The sequence below is a fragment of the Pseudoliparis swirei genome, chromosome 23, assembly GCF_029220125.1.
Source record: "Pseudoliparis swirei isolate HS2019 ecotype Mariana Trench chromosome 23, NWPU_hadal_v1, whole genome shotgun sequence".
In the NCBI taxonomy this organism is placed as follows: Eukaryota; Metazoa; Chordata; class Actinopteri; order Perciformes; family Liparidae; genus Pseudoliparis; species Pseudoliparis swirei.
The window spans coordinates 7,189,133-7,217,036 of NC_079410.1; the positions used below are offsets into that span (position 1 = coordinate 7,189,133).

The 27,904-nt window shown below is 43.4% G+C and overlaps 1 protein-coding gene across 2 annotated transcripts; it reads left to right on the forward strand.

Moving 5' to 3' along the window:
- Positions 1–1,424: 1,424 nt before the first annotated feature.
- Positions 1,425–27,354, forward strand: syt3 (synaptotagmin III). 2 transcript variants are annotated; one of them, XM_056407068.1, is made up of 11 exons: positions 1,425–1,690; positions 6,000–6,395; positions 7,569–7,677; positions 8,431–8,607; positions 12,440–12,566; positions 15,897–16,115; positions 18,381–18,501; positions 19,862–20,033; positions 20,705–20,834; positions 23,665–23,758; positions 24,223–27,354. In XM_056407068.1, exons 1-10 carry the CDS (start codon positions 1,540–1,542, stop codon positions 23,752–23,754), a joined length of 1,692 nt encoding a protein of 563 aa, XP_056263043.1. In that variant the 5' UTR covers positions 1,425–1,539; the 3' UTR covers positions 23,755–23,758; positions 24,223–27,354. The 2 variants fall into 2 exon arrangements, with proteins under 2 accessions (XP_056263043.1, XP_056263044.1); XM_056407069.1 differs by having other exon boundaries at positions 25,180–27,354.
- Positions 27,355–27,904: the final 550 nt, after the last annotated feature.

Sequence of the window (27,904 nt, forward strand, 5' to 3'; positions counted from 1 at the left end):
GTGTTTTGCTTTGAAATACCAAGTGATGATTGACCCATTGGTCAGTTTTAGACTCCAAAATAATCCTGTATCCCAAGGACATTATTGACAATATAGGGCTCTTTGTAATTAAGTATGCACCACAATGAGTGAGTAAGCATCTGGGATTATTCAAGCTGAAAATAGGCTTTTATGATGGAGAGTGTCCAGTTATACATTTTAAAAGTAATATATTATCTTTGTACAGTTATTGTAGCAGTGTTTGGGGAACACTATATGGCACACCATTTCCGGATGAATATAAATTAACTTCATCATTCATAATGGGTTCATTTATTTATAGTATATGTAAACTCTCATTAGGCGATACTTTTAATGTTAACATGGAATTCAATGCAATGCAACGTGAAAGAGTTCCCAATAGTGTCGAACGAACTACAAACTACACACCTGCACTATTGTGCAGCTCCACATAGATTACAGCTGCTTTTTGAATCAATTCTAGATACTTTATGAGCACCTTGAGGGCAGGTTAAGGCTCATTAGCAAACTGGTATCGTTCTTCTGGCCACACGTGGACGATACGGTGATTTTATTTGCCCAGGAGCCTTCTGCTGCCGCCCCTTTACAATGGAGCTAAATGAGAATGAATGAAGGCCCTTGAAGCATTGAACATGTGATGTTTAAATATTGCAACAGCAATGCACCCTTGTTGAAATGATTACCTTATACTCAGCAACCCACACATCCAACAATCAGCAAATCTGGTTTGGTTGAAATAAATCCTTGTTTCACTGAGTTAAAATCTGCACTTTTTAGAACGGCCTTCGTCTCTGGAGGCAAATCATTTAATTAACCAGATAAAATGACAAATATGCCCCCAAAAAAACAACTGACGATGTACTGCGCCAACAGATTTATCGGTCCAATTGCCAAACCCTTACCAAATATTAAGCTCTTCAGTTTGTGTTAGCGACAATGTGACTGATAGCTTTTTAGGATAGATAGATAAGTTGTCTGTGGATAGTGAAGAAGGGTTTTTCATGAAATAGCTGAACTTTTAATGTGACATTCATTAAATTGTACTTGCAACAAAATCAAATCTTTTTTCATTTCTTACACAATGCCAGTTGTCGAGTAACATTCTCATAGCGTGTATACTAAAGTGACATTATGTCGCACAGTGATCTATAGGGGCACACAGATGGTTTTGGCGTCACTTAATTACTCATGGAGCGACTTGCTTTGTACACTTTTTTTGTCCTTACAATCATTTTCCCCATTTCTCTCCCTTCATCTCCTCCAGGAGAAGTAGGAGCGGTGGGTGTTGCTCAGTCAGACATGGGCGCATCCGTCCGGTCTCTGTGATCCAGACCGAGGCCCCCCCCCCCCCCCCCCCGCAGAGCCCCTCGTCTTCCTCTTCCTGAGCTCACACCTTGCAAAAAGGTGGACGGGCCCCAAACTCTACTTCGCCTCGACCACGCCGTCCGATAGGTGAGGGCGGCGAGGGCTGCGCTATCGTTGGCTGACTGCCGGTGAGAGTGCGATGCGGATTGGAGGATGTCGGGGGACTGGGATGAAGACCTGTGTAAGAAGGCGCTGGTGCTGGTGGAGGAGCTGTGCTTCAACTCCCCGAGAGGTTACAGCCAGAGCGAGCGCTGCCAGGAGTTCAGCTACCTGCTGAGAGGCAGCAACAGACAGCTGGACGCAGGTAACGCAGCATCGGACTTCATTTCTATTTTCACAATGTCTACTTTTGCCAAGACTTATAAATATAATACGTATGAAGGAAGCTTTGCTCCCGTGTGCTCTCGGAGGATTCAACAGTTTATAAGTAGACTTCACCATCTGGTGCTATCGGTCTAATAATGTTCTGAATTTTGGTTCGAGAACATTCAAAGCAATATTTCACCCAAAAGGTACCCGTGTTATATCAAAGGCTTTTACAATTGATGGATTTATCCTGCAGAAAGAATGCAGAGTCTGTGGTCAGATTCATGTCAGGTCATGTTCTCCAAAGATAACGAGCTTTTTGAAATGGAAATAGTTTTAAAACGTCGGCAGAAACTTCTCAAACACCTCCCGCAGAATGTACCGCTGCATCTGCCTCCGTCCTCAGTGTTACTACTTGGTTTGTATATTTTAAATGTAATACATCCAAGCAGACCACTTCCGCTAGGATATGAAGGAGGAAACTGTGAACTTAATAGACACCTTTCAAGCCTACGTCTTTCATACTTTAAAGATTTGGGGAATTGCTTTGAGGAACTGATCACCCACTCAAAAAGTATTCACTTATGAACTCCAGTGAGGATTCTTACTCTCCCGTTATGGCCTGAATCAGGCTGTTACACCAAGGAACAAAAAACATACTCTGGATATTTTAAATGTGGTTTGTGTTGTCATGAAAGCGCTAAAAGAATATTGTCTTTCAACATCTTCTGCAGACATTTTTCATTATTGCCTCAGCAACATGACATGTTTTATATTTTAAGCAATTAGAAGGAAAATGCTAAGATAAACGCTCATATTTAGAGATTGTTATGAGCAGACCACACTCAGAACAAACAAACAAAGAAATGAAACGTTCCTCTACTTGATCAAAATACAATGTTACACGTCTACGAGCCCCAAACGAGGCTTGGTGGATTCATATGGCTGTTGTCTCCGAGCTGGATTACATAACATAAAAATAATAAAGAATGTATCGTTTGTTTTTACAAAACTAAGTCGGTGCATCCTGCGCAGCGGCGTGTATTGTGTGCAAAATATCGTGTGTGGGTTCTCAATGAGGCAGCGCACTGTTCTGCAGATTAGCGTGGATATCGGTGGCTCATTGCAGATTCAACAGTTCCCCTCCTGAGATTTGGATGGCTGTGTGAAGAAGTGTCACGCCACGGTTTTTCACGGGCCCCTTTTTGGCCCAGCTGTGCTTCTTCGGTGTTTGCAAACCCTCCGAGGAACGCCGGAAAGCTGTCGGCGAGCGGCGGAGACGTGTTTGATGTGGAGCGACTTGCAACTCACAGAGGGCCTGCATCAGTCCCTGAGTGACAGGAGGCCTCGGCCCCCTCTTCGCGAGGTTCTTTCCACCCATCCCCCCCCCACCGCTTTGTTCCTGGGCTCGATCTTTCTCTCTTTGGTTTTCTACCTTTTGCACACATGGCGCGGTAGTTGCATCGACTTTTATCAACCCTTCTCCCTTCCTCTCCCCCTCCCCCTACCTCCTCTGAGAAAACGAAAAAGGGGGGGGGAATGAACCCAGTCAGTTTATATGTCTGTTCAACATGGGCGCCAATCTGTTTTCAACCCTCTCGCTGTCTTTTCAGGCCCAGCCGGCCAAACTGTTGTTGGGATCATTTTTCTCTTCACTCCATTCCCCTTCAGCACTACTGTCCTGTTTTCCACTTCATCCTGGCTTCCTTTGCCCTCATTTCCTCTCCTCCCGCTCCATCACTTTAAGCCTCTCCTGTCTCTTGATCTCCATCTTCACATTCTTTCCCGCCTTGCTATCTCCTCCATGTTTTCTCCCCCCTTCCCGGCGCTTGTTCCTCACTTCCCACCCTTGTCTTGTTCACCACCTTGACAGATCGATGTCCACCTCGCCCATCCCCCAACTCCGCTGCCCCCCAATCATATCCCTCGAACAAGTGCTGATTCATGACATACACAGACCGATGAATAATTCACCGAAGACGGAGCAAGGAAGGAGAAGCGCGGAGGAGGTGGGGAGTGCAGAGAAGGTATGGGGTGACGAACAAAGAGACAGTCGCTGAGGAGAAAGCGCACAGAGACGGAGACAGCATGGGAAAATAAATGACAGCGAGGAATGAGGAGCAGTTGAGGGAATTATATAGAGGAGCGATTTCCAGAAGATGTACCCCGGGGATGGAGGATTGGCTGCTGTGGTCTTGTGTTCAATCATTTGCTCTCAGTCTGGGTTGTCAGCCTGTTAAATATAAAATGTCACTCACTTTTCTGAGATTTAACAGTGTTGATTGCCCATCAAGACGCTCTGGAATTAACTGACGTGAAGGAAAAGGGGTTTAACCCTCCTGTTGCCTTAGGGTCAATTTGACCCCATTCAATGTTTAACCCTCCTGTTACCTTTATATTTACTGACATATTTTACCCTCTGGGTCAATTTGAGCCCAGCAATTAAAACCTCCAGAAAATTATTAGAATTAATATTGTTTTCCAAGTTTAAGTGTGAGGTACATTATGTTTGTTTGTTGACTACCTAAATAGCCCTTTAAATATAAAAAAAAGTTGATATTTCTTATATGTTTGACACAGTGAAAAACAGCCTGGGGTCAAATTGACCCGAAAGAACACCGACATTAAACATTGAATGGGGTCAAATTGACCCGAAAGGTAACAGGAGGGTTAAAGGAAAAGGAGTCCCCTTTTTTGGGGCATCTGGGAGTTCAGAATAAGAAATCGCTGTTCTACACGCAGGTGATGATTGGCCTGCCTGCAGACAGGAAGGATTGTTAATTGGTGGCCCTCATCTGGACAGAGCCCAAGATGGCGAGAGGCAACAATCCCAATTAGACGCTGCAAGGCGAGGGAAGTACTCTGTTTGAGAAATGTGCACACTGTATCGTAATTAGTCCTCTTGGTCTACTTACAACCGATGAATATTCATGTTCGGGGCCGTGGTCCTGTAGTTCATTTGGGCTCCGATTGGTTCTTTCGTCGAGGTAGTCGTCAGACCCAAAACATGCTATTTATAAAGAGACTTCAAATGGCCCCGGAAAATTATGAATATTCATCGTATATTTCGTCTATTTATTTATTAATATTCATAGGGTATTTACAAATGTATGATCTCATGAATGTACGTGTCATAGACTCCGACATTCTAAACCAGATACAAAACGACAAAACTGAGAAAGTTCCCCACGGCTCTGAAGCCGGTGCTGGAACTGTCCGGCTCTCCGGTGCTGAAATTGCACTTTTCCTTTTATTCTGTTCACTTTTTCATTTCGGATGAGTCATACTCCGACCCTCCCCACACACATCCTCTACAGCTTTAACCCCCCCCCCCCACCTCATACCCCCCTCCCCGCTATCCCTAGCCCATAAAAAAAAATTAGAACCACGAGGAAATGCAGGATGACATCGCATAGAGAAATTACTGAGGGTGTTTTGTTCTCAATTGTGTCGTCGTCCCCCACCCCCAACACACACATCCTCCCTAAGAATATCCCCTCTGCCAACTTTAGGCCCTATTTTAAGTTCAGGATTTAGTGTGGGACATAAGCTTCTGGGGATGGTTGCATCAATCCACGGCTTCAGCGGCTTCCTTCTCCCGCGCTGCGATGTGTGACGTTGTCGTGATGCTTTCGATGATGTTGTTTATTCATCAATATATTTAGTCGTGCTAGCAGCATGGGGTATATTATATTGATGTTTTTTTTTTACAGCCACTCATTAGTCCCAGACAATGAATCGTACAGACTTTGCTGATCCCCTGACGTATTTCTTTCAGAATCACCATGAGGTTCACCATTTTTTTTATTGGATGTGGATTTTCTTATTGGATGTGGTGAGGCTGACAGACCCCAACAAACCAAATGTGGAACACGGAGTATGTTGGTGCTGGGCTTCACCCTGTTATAACCAGTTTCACAGTCCTTGTTGTCGCTGCATTTAAAAAACAAAAAGACATTTCCATTATATTCTGTCAAAATCTGCACAGCTTGTGACTTTGTGGTGAATCACAAATCTTTCAAACAGCCCCATGATGACAGCCCTCTCCGCTTTCTCCACAGCCATTGGTTAGTTATTACACAGTCATTAGTTGGTGTTTCGTAGGGTTACCCTCAACATGATGTCTTCTCAACGTGTTGCCGTTGTCGGCATGAGGCTCAAAGCGCTGCTGGGCCTCAGGACCGCCTCACAGAGCTGCTCGTCGCTCTACATCCTCTTCTCTTCATGACGTTGAGGCTCGCTTTTATCTGTCTTTCATCTCTTTATTTTCTCGTCCCTCCCCTCCATGTCTTCCTCTGGTCCTCCAGAGATCTCTGTCAGTCTGCTGTCGGTCATCGTGACATTCTGCGGCATCGTCCTCCTCTCCGTCTCCCTCTTCGTCTCCTGGAAGCTCTGCTGGCTGCCATGGAGGGACAAAGAGGGCGGAGGCTTGAGCCTGACGTCGGGGTTGCTGCCTGGAAGCGCCGGTCTGGGAAACCTCGGGGGCACCGGGGGCTCGTCGCTCTTACCGCCCCTGCTGCAGAGGAAGGAGGGCCAGTCCTCGTCCTCGCTCTACCCGTCCCTGGGCCAGCAGGGCCAGCACCACCCCCATTTCTCTGACCTGGTGGGGTTGGAGAGGGGGGAGGTCGGAGGGGTGGTTGGGGGGCCACAGGAGACCCAGGAGCCGTCCTACCTGGACATGGACTCCTACCCCAACAATGCCGGTGAGAGAGGGAGCAAGTTCCTAGAAATGAAACGTTCATCCCTGTGTGACTGGAAGAGTGATGTAATGCCCCGGTCAATAACTTCTCATTTTAAGACATTCACATTCATTTATTCCTGAGATTTTGCATACACATAGTACAAATAATTAATCTGTGCTGCAACAGTGTGATGAATACTGGCCATTATTCCTTTCCGTCCGTTGTGCTACATTAAAATAATATAACCTTTTCCTGTTACAAGCCTAATCTCGTATATACGATACACTTTATATATAGGTTATCCAGGAGTCTGTGACTTCAAGAAGAAGGTTGAATTCTATCTCTATTTTTCTTTTTATAACTATTTGTTTCTCAAAAGAGCATACAGGGCAGGAACGATTCTGCCTTCTAAAGTTCCCATTGCTAACGCGCTCACACACATTTAGTCACAAACAGAAATATAGATTTAAGAGGTTTGAAGAGGCAAAATCTTTTGCCTCTTGCTGCTCTGTTTTGGCCTCTTCAAACCTTTTAAATCTAAATATTTGCTACATTTTCAGATTTCCTACTGTTTATTAAATATGAACTATCATGAGAACAAAACATTTGTTTCTAACTTGCATTTACGATCATTTTCGCTGTTTTATCATGTTTTATTAACAAAACAGTTACAATGTAATACTTCTTAGTGGCTGCCTTAACACACACACACAAACATATTGATTCACTGAGCTGCACGAGATCCTTCCCAGAAAGCTTGTGATGGTGAAGTGGTTGGAATCGACATATCAAGCTCAACAGGAACTCAAATAAACAGCTTTTGAGAAAATACATACAAGCATTCACAAACTGATGTCAGAGACACGTTAAGGACTTCATTCTGTGCACCACAAGTCACCGCTTTGGGCTTTCACTCTGCTGTTGCAGGTTGTTGATCTCTATTCACAGTCAAATCTTTACGGCAATTCTTTCATATGTGTGACATCATATTTCATGCTTGCTCATGTTGTGCTCTTGTAAGCGTGTCTGCTAATTCCTTCCTGTTAATTACTGTGAAATCAATGTAATGCAATCAATGGGATCAATGATGCTGACACTGCATAACATCAACATCTGCTGTAATGTGGGAGGCCACAGGCGCGCTCACAAAAGAGACGTGCATTGAGAATTATTCTGTCCACTTTGCTCTGTTAGGAACTCTGAAGTTGAGTCAGACGTCTCCAGATGTCCCCAACTCAGAGGTGGGAGCCCAGCCCCATAAAGACCTGCCCAACGCGAATTCCCAGCAGCAGGTCACCTCCCGGTCAGTATCGAGTGTGTCGTTGTACGAGGCTTTGTGTGTCGGTTTAAAAGAGTGCATGCATTGTGTGCTTTTTTATAGTCTAGTAGTTGCAGGTTGTGTGTTTCTGTTCGCTCAGAGATGTAGTGGCGGATAAAAACTGGCGTAAACCGTAACCTTTAGAGAAGAGGAGGAGTCATTAAAGGAAAATCAATTACAGGACTCGTGATAAAAGAAAAGAAAAGGAGGGCTCTACCTGTTAAGAAGTTGTTTTTGTGAGCACACTGATGAAGACCGTACTGGTTGCATTGTGTTGGCTGTAATCTTGCTCGCCTCTCCTGAAGGCTTTTGAGATCTTTAAGTCATCTTTTTATTTTGTTTTTAACCTCTTAAAAATGTCTTCTTGAAAAAAAAAATTCTTTTTTAATCTTGATTTTGGCCCAGCTGCACTTATCTTTTACAAAACCAGAAACGACCCACAGAGAACCTTTCACAATTTGTAATGGACTGTGTTTCTTCTGTGGCTTGTACTCCAGTAGCAGCATCACCACGCTCCTTGATTAGATAACACTGAATATGATGCATGCATCTGCATGAGAGGTGTGTACTTTTATGCAAATAAATGTGGGAGAACTCTATTTAGATGTCCTACCCGCTGCTGCACCTCAGATTAAGCTGCCGAATCACAATCTTTTGTTGGTGTGTGTGTGTGTGTGTGTGTGTGCGCGACGCTCTTCACTTAATATTCACCCTCTAAGCTCTAATGTGTCTGTTTAGGCCCAAGCCCATGACTCACCAGCTCTCCAGTCCTGATTTCCACGGCGAGGAGAAGGAGCAGGTGACCAGCATCGGGCAGATCAAACCGGAGCTCTACCGGCCCAAAGGCGACCTGGGCGACGGCAAACAGGGCGACAACTGCGGCAAGATCAGCTTCCTCCTGCGCTACGCCTTCAAGTGAGTCCCCGAGCTCACGGGGAAACGGATCAGTCGCTCCGTCGGGGGTCCTTTTCTAATTTAGACTTTTTTTTTTCCATGAACAAATCATTGCCACAGTCATTTAAAGTTTCAACCGTAACCAATGATGCCCGTTAAGTCACCGCCGGGTCAGCCCGGAGATGCATTGAGGGAGCTCCATTGATCGCAAACCTCCTGCTTTGATCAAAATAGAAGCTTTTCAATCGTTCTTCTTGCCCGTGTCTAATTGCCGTATAGCACCAAAGGCGCGGGGCTGTTTTCATTCAATTTTTCGGAGATATACTTCCCGAAAAGTGAATTACTGTAATTCGTATACAACCCACGTACGCTGCAGCGAAGGGAGCCAGCTGACGGAGTACAAACAGACAAAGTCCGCATTGGGAGGTTGTCAGGAAGAACGGATTGGTTCACACACACACGACTTTCAGGCAGGAGACCCCCGTTTGTGTCGCGCGTGACACCAAAAAGCCACCGCTGACTTATTTTACTGTATTGATGTTACTTAAAACTAACACCATCGGTGGAAGTAATGTAGTCGACATGCTTATTTGAATCCAAACCAACGGTTTCTGCACTGCAGGAAATTGAGTTTGAGACGGCGAGGTAGAAATGGGGAAAACACCAGCTCCTCGTTGTCTCGACTGTGGCGTTTTTTATTTATGATACTGAAATCTGAATGCTTAAAAATAACCAAAGTGCCATTAAATGTAAGTGAAAACATGCATTTTATGTACCGTGTGGCACAGATTGCTGGAGTTACTTTATTTGTGTTCCTCTGATGATCCTCCGTGGAATATGTTCTCCCGGAGCAGTATCTCATCGGTGGGTGCCATGCTGTGAGGACCGGCTAACGGGGGGGGGGGGGGGTGTTTATATTAAGTGTGTGTGCGTGGACTGTAAGCCAGGGCGGCTGTGGGTTGAGAGGAGCCGTGTGCAGCTCGGTCTGTCTGGTGCTCAGCTGGCAGTCCCCCATTTCTTTGCCCGTCCCGACATGAAGAAACATTACAAGAGGCGAAAGTGCCGATGGTCAGAAAAGAAAGGGAGCGAGAGGCCGTTTTCGTCATGAATTATATATATATGGCCAGCCACTTTAAACAGCAGCCCCTGTCAACGCATAATACCACCAGAGTGTGTTATAGCGGGAGCTACAGATACACAGATCGAGCAAGGGACGCCCAGAAAGGTTTATGATGAAGAGTATTCACGCGTCCCCCATTTATAAAGTCACAAGATCATTTATGTTGTGCGGTTAGTTGCCCATGTCGTTACACTTGAGACGAGTTGTTTTAGTGAGAGGAGGAGAAGAGAGGGGGAGTAACGCAGACTGGTGTGGGCCTGTTTGCAGACACATGTCGAGGTGTGTGAGCACCTAAACCTGGGTACGGGTCGCATGTTAACGTGCGAGACCCGATGTTGGGGGCGTAACAGTCAGAACAACAGTGTCAATCTTCCACAGGTCCTCTGGGAAAGCCATTTCTTTTGACAATCCCATTAAAAGCTGACACATTTCCACTATGGGAATAACAGCTAGCTTGCGGGTATTGTCTGCCAGGAATAAGGCAGTGAATTTACCTCTGTGCCTGAGCGGTAATAGGTATACTCTCTGCGGCGTGCGTGGTGGATTGTGTGTGAAAGTCTTCAAACTCACGTCTGGTTCGGTTTTAAAGACACACAAGTGCAGGGAAAACCTGCAATCTGTTTTTTTGTCATAAACAACTAATGAAGAAAAATCCACACGTTTCGCCTTTTTTTTTTTTTACACAATCTTTCCCGTCATTTCCAGTTATTATCCAATCCGGCTAATCCCGGTGACCACCGACATGTCTTAGAATGATACTGAATGAAAGATCTTCGAGACATATTTAAATTAGTCCCGGTTTTTCTCATTAAAATTTTTTTTTTCTGGCTGAGCTGGAAATGTAATTTCCCCCTGTATTTGATGTGAGGGCAGAATCGGCGCGTTTAATCCGATGGCCTTTAATTGGATGTGACTCGAGAGGTAAACACGTGTCTGGATCGGACGTGGTCGTGTTGTCAACAAGCGTATCTTATTTGTGATTGGCACAAACGGAGAGAGGATGTTATGACTGCCAGGGTCACTGCTGGCGTTTGCCCCCTCTGATCATTCTTCAGCTCCAAAGTTCACGCTGCCCTCCAAAAAGCAGCTAATGAAGCGCTGACACGCCGGTTAACACGGGCAGACACAGTCTAACGAGATCTGATTAAGGGCCTCCCAGCCGTCTTCATCTTCTCCCGGTAATTAAATGCATAATGAACGATGCGTGAGTCGCAGCGATGACCGTGGACGGAGCATTCGGATGTAAAGGCGTTTGTCCCGTGTGTGTGTGTGTGTGTGTGTGCTCACGCGTGTGTTTACGCATATTTGTGTGCGTGACAAAGAAAAACGCCGGCCACAGTGCTGACGTGTGAGTCAGCATCTGAGTGGTCCGTTGAGGATTAATAGTTCTATTTCTAGAGAAAAGCTGCTGATCGGTAAATGTTTGTGGACTGCTATTCGTTGCCGTTAAACATTTTTATGACAATTAGGACCGAAAATTAAGCTGAATGTAATATTCCTTTCTTTTTAAAGGTTTATTCATGTCAGTCAACTAACACTTGAAACTCTTCTTAAAGCCCCAAACTAATTTTTGTCACAATATTAGATATTTACATACACAATGAATGGGTTTGACTTATCGTCATAAAAGAGCTCAAACAATAAGTGATCTGCAACTATTTGGATTATTGATTTATTGATTGAGTTTTTAAACATTTGCTGCTTTTCTCTGTTTTATACCATATACTATATCACTAATATAACTGAAAATATAATGCTGGTTATAAACAACACTGAATTTTTTATTTTTTTATTTTAATTTTAAATGTATTTAACCAGTAAATGCCTCATTGAGATTAAATTCATTGTTATTATTATTGAATTGAACAGCATCCATCCAGAAACTTTTAGCAGCATCAGAAAACATTCATTCTCAAATTGTGAGTGGTAGCCACATTCATTGTATTTTAGATTTTAGTGTTTATAGCTGGATTACAAATATATAAGAATAAGAAGCAATTGAAAAACACTTCTACTCTACTTGATGACATCAAATAAACATTATATAGTTTTATGTTAAACCAGTGATATAAAGTTGTGTCTACTTAACGTCTCCAGGTTGTGGATTATTAAATGTCCTGTGGAATTAATAATACATCATTTTGTGTAGATGTAATTATCATCGAAGCTTCATCACATCTTTGGGAGCTGCTGCTTTAGAAATAAAACTAAATATATTGGAAACTGATGACACATATAGCACACGGTTTAGTGAAGCAACACAGAATAAGTTTGAGTGGGAATCCTGCTCCGTATATATGGCCTGAAGTGACTGTAGAATCAAGGGTACTGTGTTGAAGATTATTAATGAGATGAGATGAGGATACAGCTGCAGGGATGACACACAAACACACAAACACACACACACACACACACACTATTTTGGCTGTTCCTAGCCTCGGAGACACCTCCCACACCAGTATGTGAGTAGAAAGCCTGTGTGTGTGTGTGTGTGTGTGTGTGTGTGTGTGTGTGTGTGTGTGTGTGTGTGTGTGTGTGTGTGTGTGTGTGTGTGTGTGTGTGTGTGTGTGTGTGTGTGTGTGTGTGTGTGTGTGTGTGTGTGTGTGTGTGTGTGTGCTGACCCCGTCTGGTTCTCATAGATTACTTGTCTACATTTGTGCGACCCCTGACATGTAATGCCTTTTTTATGAGCATTTGAAAGTCTGATGGTGTGTGTGTGTGTGTGTCTCTCAGTACGGAGCAATTGGTGGTGAAGATCCTGAAAGCTCTGGACCTGCCGGCGAAGGATGCCAACGGCTTCTCTGACCCATACGTGAAGATCTACCTACTGCCAGACAGGAAGAAGAAATACCAGACCAAGGTGACGTCCACACAGACACACACCTGCATCCTGAGTGGAAACACACATTCAAACATCATCACCAAGTCTGACTCGCCGTTTCCTGCTGCTCGGACGAGTCATTACAGTCTCGCTAATCTGGGGCATAATTTATTCAACGAAATGTGCTTCAGACTCTAACAGGGCGCCGCTAATCAACTCCTGTGTGTTATTCTTGTGTGTGAGGACGGTAGAGTCAATGTTTGACTACATTTCGGGACATTCTGTACCGGGAAATGTACCCCGAGCCCTCGAAAACACATCCTCCTCTCTTCTAATTCATGAGCTCGGAAGCTTTTACCGATGTGAGTTGTGTTTTTTTTTTTTCAACCTCATAAATATCAGTGGTGCTTTGGTGCAGTGTTGTAAAAAAAAAAAAGAAGCTTTTCAGTGACAAAGTAGCAGCTTGAAATGCCTCCCCTTTGGTTCCCATCCTTTGTGTGACTGTCTCCTGTAGATCACAAAAGCCCCTTCAGCCGTTGAAAGGAGTGAACGCTTCAATCATTTCACACCGCTCCCCTTTTGTTGAGGCCGGCGTAGACGATTGTTTCATTTCAGTCACATGGAATTTTTTTACACCACTCATTGTTGGGTTTTTTGCCCAGCTTTTTATCACTCAAACTAATTTCAAAAGGGAAACAGACGTCGCCTCGTAGATGTCAACGCTTTGTGCTTCTGGTTTTTCCGTTTAATTCCAAAGCTAACAAGTAATCATCAAGTGCTAATAAGCCGGAGTGACAGACCCGCTCACGCAGCGGCAAAAAGTTAGATTTGGAAAATCGAGAGCGCGCGTCACATTTTAATTATCAGAGGCTTTATTGCTTGACAGCATTTGTACCAAATGCTTTCAGAGCAAATAAATCCCACCAGTTAATCAACAAATAGTGGGGGGGGGGGGGGAAACGACTTTGAGATTGAAATTGAAACGCCGACTGCAACGTGTTCAAACACGATGAGCAGGAAATGACTCATCAGAGGGGCATTTTCTGATTTTCAAACGATTTATTTTATTTGACTCGGTATCGAGGTGACGGACAGAAAAAGAAGGAAAACCGAGTAAATACAGAGTAAATGTGTTGTGAATATTTAAAAGAAAGAAAAGGTTTATATCTTTTACATGTTTGGAAGCGACATATTGAGCTTTAAAAGTGTTTTTTAGTCATTTTATTTTCACGGGTTTTATTTAAATCTTCATCCCTTAAGAAAAAGGAAGAAATTCCCATTTCTCCCTCTTGCTGAGGAACACGGTCAGACGGTGTGGTCGAGGTTAATTATGTTGCTCAAGGTCAACGGCACGTACGGCAAATCAAAGCCTTCTGGAATATCCTGCGTCGGAACGTTGATCAATTTAAAACACAATTTCATGACATTTGCATGGTCTGTTTTCACGACTTCCAGCACAACGTGATTCATCCTGCAGGCACTTAATCAGAGCTTTTAAATTCACAACAGGTCTCCTCTGAGGGAGAAACATCGGTTCATTGGCAGCGATGCCTTTTATGTTTCTAATTTGTTTTGGAAGAAGAACAGGGCAGTTCGCAGGAGCAGAAAATGAAATGTGCCAAAAAAGGAAAACAAGATTCAGTACAGGAAAGACCACGGCAACAAGAGCTCCGTGATAAAGATGTTACTTCAAAAAAATGAAAAAGATAACAAGGATCTCGTCGATTTACTGCTTTAAGAGCAAAGTGTGTTGACTAAATATAGCTCCAGTTTTTCAGCCACTTCGATAAGCAGAGTTTCATTTTGTTTATGTGGGACTTTTGCGTTAATTGTTACGTTTGAGTCACGGAAGGAATAAGCAACACGACAAACTCCCGCGGGTCGTTTGACAGAGTTTTTGTAAATACATTCAGCAGCACCTTGCGAAACAGTTTGAAAATGTACTTTACTGCGCTGCGGATGGAGTATTTTTCACACCAGAAAAATAGTCTCGGAGGATTCTGGAAGCATCTACAGAACATAATTAGGTTTAGTCAAACAAAACACTGTTGTTTTTGGAATTCAAAGCCAAAAGAGACCTGAGCTCTTGTCTGTGACTGGAATTCAATCGTCAATGCAAATGTCTACAGTGTAAAAATGATGGCAGAAACCGGGGATAAGCCAGAAATCAAATTTGATAACGCTTTTGATTATAGCACACAACGTACTGTGTAATTATTCAGATCTGGCTTTAAGAAGCAGGAAGAATGTGGGAACAGTGTTGATGCTTTAATTAAATTAGATATAGTTTAATTTAATTAAGAATTATGGCATATTAACAAAACATTCTAAAGGTAATTGTATTGAAAGAAGTGTTTTACATCTATACACTTGTTATTAATAATTTAGTGTCAGTAGGCCAACCCTGAAAAGAGTGAGGTACCAGTGTAGCTATAACATGACATTTATAATAAATCACCTCTCTCATCAATAAACCTTGCACCGCTCTCACTTTATATACGGTACACTATATACACGGGTTACATGTTTTTTTTCATTTGCATTTTCTTTATTATACATTTGTTTTTAAATAGAATATTTGCTACTCTGCTATATTATTGTATTGTATATATTGTGGATTTTTTCATACTTAATATTCAGATTTTATGTTTACTCTGTAACATTGTTTGCTGCTGCTACAACCACATATCCCCCTGGGCATGAATAAGGTATATATATATACAGTATATATATTTATATATTTATTTATCTGTCTAAATAGCTATATCTATATATATATTTATGTATCTATCTATCTAAATATATGTATATATTTTCTTTTAATATTGTTTTGGCTTCCAATGTCTAAAATCTATCTCATAAAACTTAATATTTCAGACCAAGTAAAAATATATATATATATATATGTGTGTATGTGTCAACTCACAAACCAGGTGGTTTATTGGACAAGTGATCAGTTTTAAATATATTGGGATATTGGACAAGTGATCAGTTTTAAATATATTGACCAAATAAAATGTTCTTTCTCTCCATATGTTGGCCACTATTTTTGAGAAGTATACATGAGTAAGTCTAGCAGAGGTAACGGCCGGTACTCTGAGTACTTTGCCATCAACACAAAGCATTGATTAGAGTGGGCGAGGGGACTCCTTATTACAGTGTCAGTCAGGGGTGTGGAGGCTTTAAAAGAAAGTTGTCCCACGCTAGCAACCTTTGCACTGTAATTATACAGTAGGGTTGTTACCGGGCAGAAAAATAATCCCCATTATCATGTACTAATTGGTGCCACGTGCAAACTAATCACAGTTGTTTTTGGTTTCAAATGTAAAGTGTTCCTGACGTCTCACTCAGTGCGTCTCTCCCTCTCAGGTCCACAGAAAGACCTTGAACCCCGTGTTCAACGAGACGTTCCAGTTCGGCGTGCCGCTGAGCGAGCTACATTCCAGGAAGCTGCATTTCTCCGTGTACGACTTTGACCGCTTCTCCAGACACGACCTGATCGGCCAGGTGGTGGTGGACAACCTGCTGGACTTCAGCGAGGGCAGCGGGGACAAGCCCGTCTGGAGGGACATCGTGGAGGGCACGGCGGTAAGGGCGAGGCTCTGCCACAGCGACGGGGCAATCACGTTCTTTTCTGAAGGAGATTAGATTAGATGACGGCGGAATGAGTTCACCTCGTGGCCGTTGTCGGCCCGGTGCGGATTCAAATCACGGCTCGAGTGGCGGTAAACAAGATGGAATCAGAAATTGAGCTGATCAAACATGACACAGGTGACACTTTCGATCCTAGATTTCAAGTAGGAGTGCGTGCATTCATTGTGTGAAGATTAATCTGAATTACCGTTGAGAAGAGATACAAAAATCAATGAGAAATAAAATGTATAGAAATCGTATTGCAGTATAATAACCAAAATGGTAAATATAAACACAATAAGATTCGTTCACACGTGGGTACATATAATATAATATATGGAAATGCCTTGCTGTGTACATGCATACACATCTCAGATTCATGGTATAGATTATATTAAACTCACAGATATATATATATATATATATTTATATAAATATATATACGGCATTTACACAATATGCAGGTTTTGTCTGTTCATCTCATACTTTCATAATGTTGACTCTATTGAAGCAAAGAAAGGCCAAATCTGAAAAGCAACTAAATTAATAACTTTTAAATTGCACCACTACTATAAAAAATTAAAACACTTAATTTCTCTCACTAAAATATTCATCTGAATTAATGTGGCTTGTACTCCCCTCTTTGGAATTTGTCAAATGTTTGCATTTTTCCAAAATTAAAGAAATGTAATGTTAAGTAATTTCAAAAGAAAAAAGATTATAAGTTTTTTTTTTTCAGGGGGGGGGGGGGTATCGAATGCTTCTCTGAGGTTTAGTTCTGTCACACACGTGAGCCACGAGACAGAAGAACAGAAGAACAGACGAGAATCTGGAGTTATATGGAGCCGGGGAGTGACCAGAGAGAATGAAATAAGTGAATCGAGGCCACGTTTTGGTTAAATCGTGCACACAAGATGTAATTTGTTTCAACTAGTTAAATCGTTCCCACTGTTTAGTTAATTTGTTTGAAAGAGATACTGCTATCTACAGAGAAGCAGATCCATTAAGTCAATCGCATCCTTCTTACATTTCCCAAAATAAAATCTGCAAGCTCCTCGCTTATTGCAAAGTAAGAGTATTAAACGTGGTGGCTGTAATGAATGACGAATGCCAAAATTATGTCATTATTAAATTTGGGCCCACAAATTAATCAAAAATATAAATCGTGAATTATTTCTCATGCACACAAATAAGTTTAACTTGATATTTATTCATCTCTCTCTCTCTACGGCCACTCTGTAGGAATAAGAATTCAAACCACATGAATTCAGATCGATGATTTATGAAGTAAGATATTCCAATGCCACCCAGTCGTCACTAATTACATTTTCAAGATTAAACATTTTGTGCTAGTTCAGTTTCTAACCGGATTTAACTGATTATCTTTTTACTTCCAAATCGCTCGGGGGAAGCGTGCACCTTATTGTCTGATGCCTGAAGATCATATTCTGTGGATGAGCCGAGCATACACTCTTCAGACTGAAACTGGTCTGCAGTATAGATTCAGTCAGTCTGGAAATGTAAAAGCACAGGAGAGTCCAGATTACTGGAAAGGCACCGCTGGCCACATCCAAACTTTTTATCACGCAGTGCTCAAGTAGATTTATATAAAATATTCACAGAACGCTATTAGGGAATTACAAGGAGCAAAGTCATAAAATTGTTTTGGCATGGATATTTCATTTATTTAATAAGTTTAAAGCATCGGCCTCTTAGCGTATTTCAGTGTTTCACCCGGGGAAGTATTGATTAGTGAAGTTTAAAGCCACGAAGGGAGCCATCATGCCACGGTGCGACCTGCATACCACCAGTGTCATTACCACGGAGACCACGGGCGGCGAGAAGATCAGTGAATGGAGATGTGGGAGGAGGATGGGGAGAGGGGGGGTGATCGGCACCTCTACTTATCACTTTCCTCCACTCGGGGACATCGACAGATTGGCATATGTTTCATTTACAGTGACGGCGCTTCCCCTCTGCCTAAACACTCTGCCTCTCCGCATTAGGATGCCTGCCGTCACGCATGGAGCTCTTCACCGGCCTCAGACGATCGCAACGCAGCAAACAATGTCTGTCTGTCTGGCCCTGTTTCTGATGACGTGTGCATGTGTGTGTGTGTGATCACAGTGTCCTTGCTCAAATTCTGATTCCCGTTTTTGTGTGTGTTTGTGTTTGTATGTGTGTGTGTGTGTGTGTGCGTGTGTGTGTGGTGACCCACAGGAGAAGGCTGATCTCGGGGAGCTTAATTTCTCGCTGTGTTACCTGCCCACTGCAGGCAGACTGACTGCTACAGTCATCAAGGCCACCAACCTCAAAGCCATGGACCTCACTGGCTTCTCAGGTAAAGGATTAAGACACACTGACACACACACACACACACACACACACACACACCGTGCTGCTGCGAGACTTCCAGTGAGCAGTCTGAAAAAGCTGTGAATCCATTTAAAAGAAACGACAGAGAACAGCTGTCTGAAAAGCACTCGCTGGTGACGGTGAGTTATTTCAGCTCTTTGGCTTATTCAGATTGAACCAACATGCAGTAGAGAAGTGTAAACATAACAAGTACACACATGGTGTCAGTTGCTTTAAATAAAAGAACAATTACAAAGCTGTTTAGCACTAAATTAAGAGTTCTCTCCTACTACAACAGCCTCATCAGACCAGAATGCAATGCAGCTGCAAGATACAGTGAGTTGCATTTTGACTGAGGAACGCACCCCCATCTTTTACTGTAAAACCAACAGGTTTGTTAAAAATAAAAAAAGAAGCTTTGGCCCTTATGTTCAGGGAAGTGCCAAAGAAATAAATTACCATAAATCTTTGCTAAATAATTCCTAATGTGCGTGGAGTATCGACAGTCTCCAATTTTGAATTCACAAAATTCACAAGTTGGATTTATATTTCCACACGTCGAGGTGGAGTTATGCATCATGAATATACTCCCCGGAGCTATAAAGTTAATTACCTACAAACGAACACCTGTAAAAATGAGGCACAATGTGCTCTGTTGCCATCAAAATCCGCTGCAGGAGGAGCAGCGATTACATCTGCAGTGAAAAGACAAAAACAACAGTTACTATGATGCTAACAGATGTGATCGCTAATGCTAATATTGAATTAACGACGGTATTACAAAAGCTTTTATTCTTTGGTTATCCTTCACCTGCAGGCGTGATTGCAACGGCAATGAGATCTCAAATGATAATGACCGCACGCCGTAATTATTGCCCCGGTGATCCCCAGATAATTGCACTGCCCTCAGAAAGATGCTTTAAAATGCTGCTTAAAATGGAGTCGTCGTGTGTGTGTGTGTGTGTGTGTGTGTGTGTTTTCCCCAGCTGCACGCGCTGAACGGATCAGCGGAGTGATTCAACCTGTCCTGCTTTTCTCCCTTTTGTGTTCTTAATCCAGTTTTGCCACGGTGACTTGATTTTCATGCCTTTTATGTGTTGCAGACGCGGATACCTGTGAGCTCAATGCCAAACAGCATTTTGCAGGAGCCTCCTCTCATCTTTTTCTCTCTGCTCCCCCCCCCCCCTCCTCTCTTTCCTCCCTCTCTCTTTGTTCTACGCTGCTTCTAATGCCAATTCCTTCTCTTCCTTCCCTTCTTTCTCCCCCCGCGACTCTCTTTTCTTTCTGCACCCCTCTCTCTTTTCTCGCGCCTCTCATTTTCCTCGTCTCTCTCGTCCCTCCTCCAGACCCGTACGTGAAGGCCTCTCTGATCTGCGACGGGCGCCGGCTGAAGAAGAGGAAGACCTCCATTAAGAAGAACACGCTGAACCCCACGTACAACGAGGCGCTGGTGTTCGACATCCCCAATGAAAATATAGAAAGCGTATCCATCATCATTGCCGTGATGGACTATGACTGGTGAGCGAGGCAGAGGTGTTGTGATGTGGCGGCACGCTCCGGGGCTTGAAGGACCAAGCCGATCATTACCGTGAAGTGTGCTGCTTATTGAATGTGTGTGTGTGTGTCTGCACACACAGCAGTGGGATGTCTGCTGTCGCCTTTTGGGTCCTCACATTTTCGTGGTGTTGCGGCTGTGTTGAACACAGAGGAGCCCCCCCCCCCCCCTCACGAGTCAGCCTCCTGGTGGACGTTCCCTGTTCTGCATAGACGAGGGCCTCGTGAATAAGCATGATTTATGCTAATGGTGACGGAAAGAAGCGTAACCCTGCCAGTGTTTGCCTGTCTGACACTTTCAGCAACACTTGGCCGGTCGATGTGTTTGTGTACAAATGCACCGCCTCCCTATTATGTAGTCTGCCATCCATTTGGCATCTCCATAGGTGTGTGCGTCTGTATGTTTGTCTGTGTGTATTTGTGAGCTGCTATTCAATATCCTTCCTCAGCAGCTGTACTCTTGTCCTAATACTCCAGGATGATAAATGAGACTGTCTGAGTGTTTCTTACAAGATCTCTCTCTCTCTCCCTCTCTCTCTCTCTCCCTGCTTTATTATGCCTTCCTCTCTGCCTTGTTCTTTCTCTCTGTCGCTCTGTCTCTCCTGTCCTTGCTTCCTTCCCTCGCTCCGTGTCAGTATTGGTCATAACGAGGTCATAGGGATGTGTCGTGTGGGCAGCGAAGCTGACGGTCCAGGGAGGGAGCACTGGACGGCCATGCTGGCCAATCCACGCAAACCCATAGAGAACTGGTATCAGCTTGTGGAGGTAATGAGCATAGGATCGTGTGTGTATGTGTGTGTGTGTGTGTGTGTGTGTGCGTGTCCATTCATGTGCCATCCCCTACCACATTTGTTATGTTCAGTTCCTCTGTTGGTTCTGGTCCTGATAACCGCAATTATCACAGATTAGCACTTCAGTGGCACTTAGATAGCACTTACTTATGGTACTTTTGTAGTTCGACTATGTTGAGGAAATGTTACTTCCTGTATTCTTGTTGTTCTTAGTTTGTACTCTAGGTTGAAATGCACTTATTGTAAGTCGCTTTGGATAAAAGCGTCTGCTAAATGACATGTAATGTAATGTAATTATGTTTCCATTTGATTATTGTTAGTCAGTGGTGAGCAGCAGTGGTGGTAGTTATTTGGTAGTGGTAGTAGTGGTGGTGGTGGTGGCAGTAGTGGTGGCAGCAGCAGTAGTAGTGGCAGTAGCAGTAGCAGTAGTAGTAGTGGCAGTAGTAGTAGTAGCAGTAGTAGCAGTAGTAGTAGCAGTAGCAGTAGTAGTAGCAGTAGTGGCAGTAGTAGTAGTAGCAGTAATAGTGGCAGTAGTAGTAGTGGTAGTAGTGGCAGTAGTAGTAGTAGTGGTAGTAGTAGTAGTAGTAATAGTCTCTGTCATCATGTCCTCCCAAATGTGTTTGGATATCTGTCGGGGCATTTATTGGAGTTCTTGTGAGAATTTCGCCCCGACATGCTCCGCGGGCGCTCACGAGCCCCAGCCGCGCCCCCGCCGCGCCCCTCCCTCCTCCTCCTCCACTTCCTCCTCCGCGCAGTGCTCCTCGCGCCACCAAACGGGTGCACCTCCTTCTCCTCTGACCCTCAGCACCAGACACACAGGTCATGAGTCATGACGGTGTTTGTCCCCTGACGTTGTTTGGTGATAAATTAACCACAACTGAAAATATTACGTCACAACTGGTTCGACGTTTCCTAAAAATAAAAAATAAACACAAATTCCCGAAATCCGTTTCAAAGCCTAGTCCAGCTGTTTACTGACGTCATGTTTGAGAGTGAGAGAGAGAGAGAGAGAGAGAGAGAGAGAGAGAGAGAGAGAGAGAGAGAGAGATCTGTCTTATAAATGCCATTTAGACAATTTCGATAGTATGTTGAATTTATTAATTCATTTTATAAATGTCACAATAATTCACAGCTAGAACAGAGCAGCTAAACTATGCTAACAATAGCTCTCGGTGTCGTGCTATCCATGTGCCACATTGTTTGATGTGGTATGTTTCTCTTTGTTTTGTCTGTTCCAGTTTTACAAAGATCAATCTTGTATGAGTAATTGCAGAGGGTGAAAAGAGTAAACGCAAGAAAAAACAACACTTGTAATAGCTTCTTACGAACCAAGAGTGATGTCATGCTGGGAAATATCAGATTGAGGCCTTATAACGTTTTTACAGAAGTTTGATATTTCCCGGCATGACCGAACGGTCGAGGTTAGTACGTTGTTTATTATATGGCATTTTTGGCTCCTATTATTTTGTAAATGAAAATAAATTGTAATTGTTAAAAGAAAACATGTCATTTTGTTCAACTCTCATGTCTTCTCACGACACAATGTGTTTCAAGTGTTGCTAGCAACCAACTCCTTAACTTGGAAAAATCATTTTGGCGATGGGTGCCCTTTTTTTTGGTTTGAGCACCTGCCCCCCAAAATGCCTGTGCACGTGCCTGAGTAGTGGTAGTAGTAGTAGTAGTAGTAGTGGTGGTAGTAGTAGTGATAGTAGTGGTAGTGGTAGTAGTAGTAGTAGTGGTGGTAGTAGTAGTAGTGGTAGTAGTAGTAGTGGTAGTAGTGGTAGTGGTAGTAGTAGTGGTAGTAGTAGTAGTGATAGTAGTGGTAGTAATAGTAGTAGTACTAGTAGTCGTCATGATAGTATAGAAATAGTGGTCCAAAAACATTAAAGTGTCATATTCACATAAAAGTGTTTAGGTATGAGCAAAAATATTTAATATATTTTTTTAAATAAAATGAGCTCTATAAACTGATTGGGCCATTATATATTTGTGGGTAATTAATCTGCAACAAAGAATGTTTAGAATGGTTCTGCTTGATCAGCAATTATGAACTATAACTGGTGAGTTTTATTTGTTTCCCTCTGAAACGTCTCATCTCTGATATTGTTGTTAACTTAGCTTAGCTAACCTGTCCTTAAACCATAACATTTCTTCATAGGCTAACACTTCTTTGTGTGAGTATTAAACAAATGAGATATGATGCGTTATGATATAACCCTAAGAGGTACCGGTAGAGGGATGTTATCTTGTGCCAAAGCTAGGCTAGCTGTTTTCCTTGTTGCACTACATGAAGCTAAACCAACTAGCGGCTTGCTGTAGCTTTATAATATACCGAACAGAAATGAGACTGTTGAATGAGTTTGTTTATCAAAGTGCCAAACTTGTACAGGATTTGAGTAAATGTACGTACTTGCTTTCCAAATGCAGTATTAACGATGGTAGTAGAACATGTAGTGGTGGTACACTGCAAAAGTCCAACATCTTTTAAACATGTGTCTACTTACAATTCAAAATATCTCATAACACCTAATAAGACACAATCAATGACCAGGTAACATCTCAGTGAGACACAGGGACTTGTTTTTAGACGATGCACCTTGATTATCCTCCCAAGCGAAACGATACTTCTTTTGAGTATTACAGGCTTGTTAGGAGCCCTAATAGTGGTGAAATTAAACCAGTGGAAATACAAAAGCTTTTCATCAACCTCATTGTTTAAAAATGTGGTTCTTTTCATCATGAATAATGAATTTCTGTATTTCCTGGCGGAATTTTGTCATCTTTATCTCTGTATTTCCCTGCAGGAAAAAGCAATTGGTACGTTCGTGTCGAAGACTGCGACAGCCTCCTCCCCGAAGCCGAACATCGTGGTGGACAGTCCTCACTCCGATTAACACTGTGAGCTTCTCCACGCTTTGATCGGACATATTGGGGTTTTTTCTTTCTTTCTCCTGTCTGCATGGTTTCACACAGACCGGGTGAGTCATTTCTAAGCAACAGTGCATTGGAATAGATTTCACATTCGATCCAATTCCTCCGTGATTTCTGCTTGCAAACAGGCCTCACTGTGTTGGAATATCAAAGTGCATTCACAAACTGTGCAGCAGATGCTCTCCGGTCAGATTTACACAGGAAGCCTTTGAAGGCTCGACCTGTGTGATGAAGACGAAGCTGTGGTCCCATCAGATGTAGGAGCTCTAAAGCAGAAGCATCTGTATAATCTTGACGTTCTGGGTTATGTAATGCAGCCCCCCCCCCACCCCCTCCACACTTACATTACTGCATAGTGTTTATATATTCTCTCGCCCCCTGCTATCTCTCTTGCTTAATCTGCCTCTTTCTCCCTTATCCTCATTCCTCAGGTCGTTATCATCTCTCCAGCTCCAGACTTTCATTTTCTTTCCTCTCATCTGTGAATAATTCTCTCCATCAAAGGAAGAAAGACGCGGAGACACACTGCTTGTGTCCAGCTGCTAGTGCTGTTTTGCTCCCGCTAATGAATCCTTCAAGTCCTGTGCAGAACGAACAATATCCCTCACGAGCATCAGACACCACGCATTCACAGACACATGCAGATAATAAATGGTACGGTGGGACTGATTCCGTCACTGTAAATGTGAGCTATAGCAAGTGAACCGACACACACACATACACACGCACACAGACACACACACACACACACACACACACACACAGAGAGAGTTTGCATTATAGTTCATGTGTGCTTTAGATTAGTGTATTTCATCTAGGAGGAGCGTGATGTGACAAACATTTCTCTCTTGAAAAATAAAAAATTTAAAAAGAAAGCCATCCTAGAATGGCCTTTTCAACCGGGACCAAAGGTTCATGCCCTTGTACAGACTATAAAAGAAGAACATCACTATGTCGATATTTTTCTTTGCAATATTGGTGTACAGCATCTGCCGTACTGTGTGGGGAAAACATCTCACACTCGGTACTCGGCAGGACAAAAGAAAATCAAAATTAGAGGTGGATTCTCCCGGCCATGTTGGACGCCTGCTCCAGGCTCCGCATCCTCTTGTTTCAGACTCGAATGGCTTGTTATCCACAGAGGACATGGCGACAAAGCGTCCAGTGGTCTTTATTGATGTCAGAGGAGTGAAAAATGAGGACAGACTCATCGGTTTAAGCATGTTACGCAACCTTGAAATGTGTTCCTCTTCCTCACGCTTTTTGTCATCATCCTCGTGGTGCTCATCGACTGCAATTTTCTTATTATCGTTTTGCTCTGTTTGTGTGATACAAATACGCGTACGTCCATCAGCAAAGGAATTTCTCCATTCATGCCATCTTTACAGTCCGCTGGAGAGGCGCCGCTGTGACTGTTTGATCGTCCTCTGCTTTCTGGACAAATGGGCAGACTTTCTCCTCACGGAGGACGACGCAGGTTCAACGAAATCCTGCCTTCAGGATCGGACCAGCATCCGTTTGGAGCGCACTCGCCGGGGGATGTATCCCAAAGGGAAGGATGTCACCACTCTGCTTTATTTTTCTATCATTCCGGGACTGTTTTTCTTTTTCTCAAGAATTCATCGTCCAGCTTCAACAACAACAAAAATTCCAAAAAATAATGTCTCTTTAAGTCCACATCATGTCCCCGACAAAACGTTAGAAAGACACACGTGTCTGTATTGCTTTGATTAGTGTGTTTACGTGTTTGTGGGCGTGTTTGTTTTGTATTTGTGCGCGTCCGCGCGTGTGTGTATGCCTGTGCGTCACTGTGACCTTGTGTGCGTGACACGTTTCTGTGCTCACTCCCTCCCCTCGTCCGTTGCTGTCTTTGCCTCCCTCACTCCCCAAATCCCAGCATCCACGGACACAGAGCCAAATGTGTCTATTGTCCCGTGTTTTTACAAAGAGCCATTTTATGTGCGCGTGTGTGAATGTTTGTGTGTGTGTGTATGTGTGTACTATACGTGCCTCATTGCACTAGGTTGGGAAACACTGTCTTTCATAGACATTAGTTGGTATTGTGTACGTCGTAATCAGAACTCAGCTGCCAATCCTTCAACCCTCCCCTCCCCCTCTACCCCTTTGCCTGATGTAAGTAACTGTGTTGATTGTGTACTTCTTTCAGTAATGTGTGTACTGTATGTCCGAAGGGAAGAAAACAGATGGCACAGTGATCAAACATGTAATTGTTGGGGGGGTGTTTTACGTGAAGGGATAATTTATTGCGGCCTACAGATAATGACGAATTTGGATCCCTCATAAAAGCACGACGAACAAGGAGGAGGTGTCGTGAGAAAACGAGCGCCGGGGATCTCTGCACTTCCTGTGAGAAGCGGTACGGACTCATAAAGCCACGTCTGTCACTGCTACTACCACTACGACTGTAAACAACAGTGCAACACCTCACTACAGCTCCCTGTATTGCTATCGTTGCCATTCCTCTCTCACACACACACACACACACACACACGTCGGTGCAGGAGTGTGTGTGTGTGTGTGTGTTTCGGGGTGGGAGATCTAGTTTCGTTCTCTTACTCACCGGCGTGCTCGATCTGGTATATACGGGAGGTATACATACCTGCACGGATTCTGTGTGGTTTGCCAACTGGGGGATTATCGACCAGCTTGTATAAGTAGATATGATATTGACCCATTGGTCTCGAGGCCCCATAATGATCTCTTTCCCAGCCTCTCTCTCTCTCTCTCTCTCTCTCTCTCTCCCTCTCCCTCTCTCTGCTGGTGTCGACCCTATTTAGTCCTTGTGTTCCTGCCCGGTGATAGATTACAAAGCTCATAGTGGAACCAGCACATCCCCTTATTCTCTCTCCCCTCCCTCTCTTTTTGTCTAATTACTGTCTGATTACTCATTCTCTCATTTTGTCCTACAGCAACCCCCCCCCCCCCCAATACACACACACACACACACACACTACCTTCTCCCCTCAACTATCCAGTTCTCTCTCTGCTCTTTTCTATTGCTCCCTCCTCTATCCCACATCCCTCCATCTTGCCCTCTTTTTCTTCTGTCTACGCCCCCCCCCCCTTCCATCCTCTCTAATCCCTCTCACTGTCTTGTGTTAGTGCAGTTCTGAATGGTCATGGGGAAACATGTTTGCATGCTTATATTAACATGAATGATGTCAACTTGATGCAATGAAAAATTATAAAAGTGATGCTTTAAGCAAAATCAGACAATGAACTTGATACTAATCCTACTAATGACGACTAAATGGAGGCCCAGCAATTGTTTATCTCTGTGGTCAAAAACAACGATGATGAAAAAACATTGTTTATGCTGTATTTATCTTCCTTGGATTGGTATTCAATTTTTTTTTTTACGTATAATTTATTCAAGAGGTTTACTTTTTTATTGGTTAAGGCTGAGAATTTGAATGAGGGGTTCAGTCAGGGCGATTGTTTCGGTCGGGACAGCTGTGCCAGGTCGCAGGATGTTGGTGAATGTGTAAGTAACAGTGTGGCTGAAGCAATGATCATGGAAATAAATGATATGTATCATCCAGCGTCGTGTTTCTGACTTCTTTTCATCCACTGGGCAGAAGCAAGAGAAGTGGTGAAGCTACTGTCACACATCCCAGGCAGTGAGCTATATTTATTTTCTGCAAGGCCCTGGGCATTTCAGATGTACACAGTCTATATTTGACTCAGGCATGGGAGGTAAGACACTACCTGGACAGAAGTCCGAACCCAACTTAGCACTAAGCTCTCGGACTTTCTGCTGTGCATTAAGTCGTGTGTAATTATTCAGCCACTTTGCCATGAATTCTTTATTGTGGCCGCATTTTGCCGAAATGCAAAACGGAGCACTGCTGCCTGCCCCGTACACTGTCTCCTTTTATTTTTAAAACACTCACGTTTGTCATGTGGCTATATTATCTCTCGCCAAAGCAAAAGATTCAAACCAGTCGTGACCTGCATGCTCCGGCACTTTAACAGAATGAGGAGGGAGACGAGAGATCAGATGTGCAAGGGAATGACAGAGAAGGAGGAGTAAGAGAGGATTAAACAAATGAAGGAGGATGAAGAGCGGGAGGATGGCAGTGTGGAGGAGGA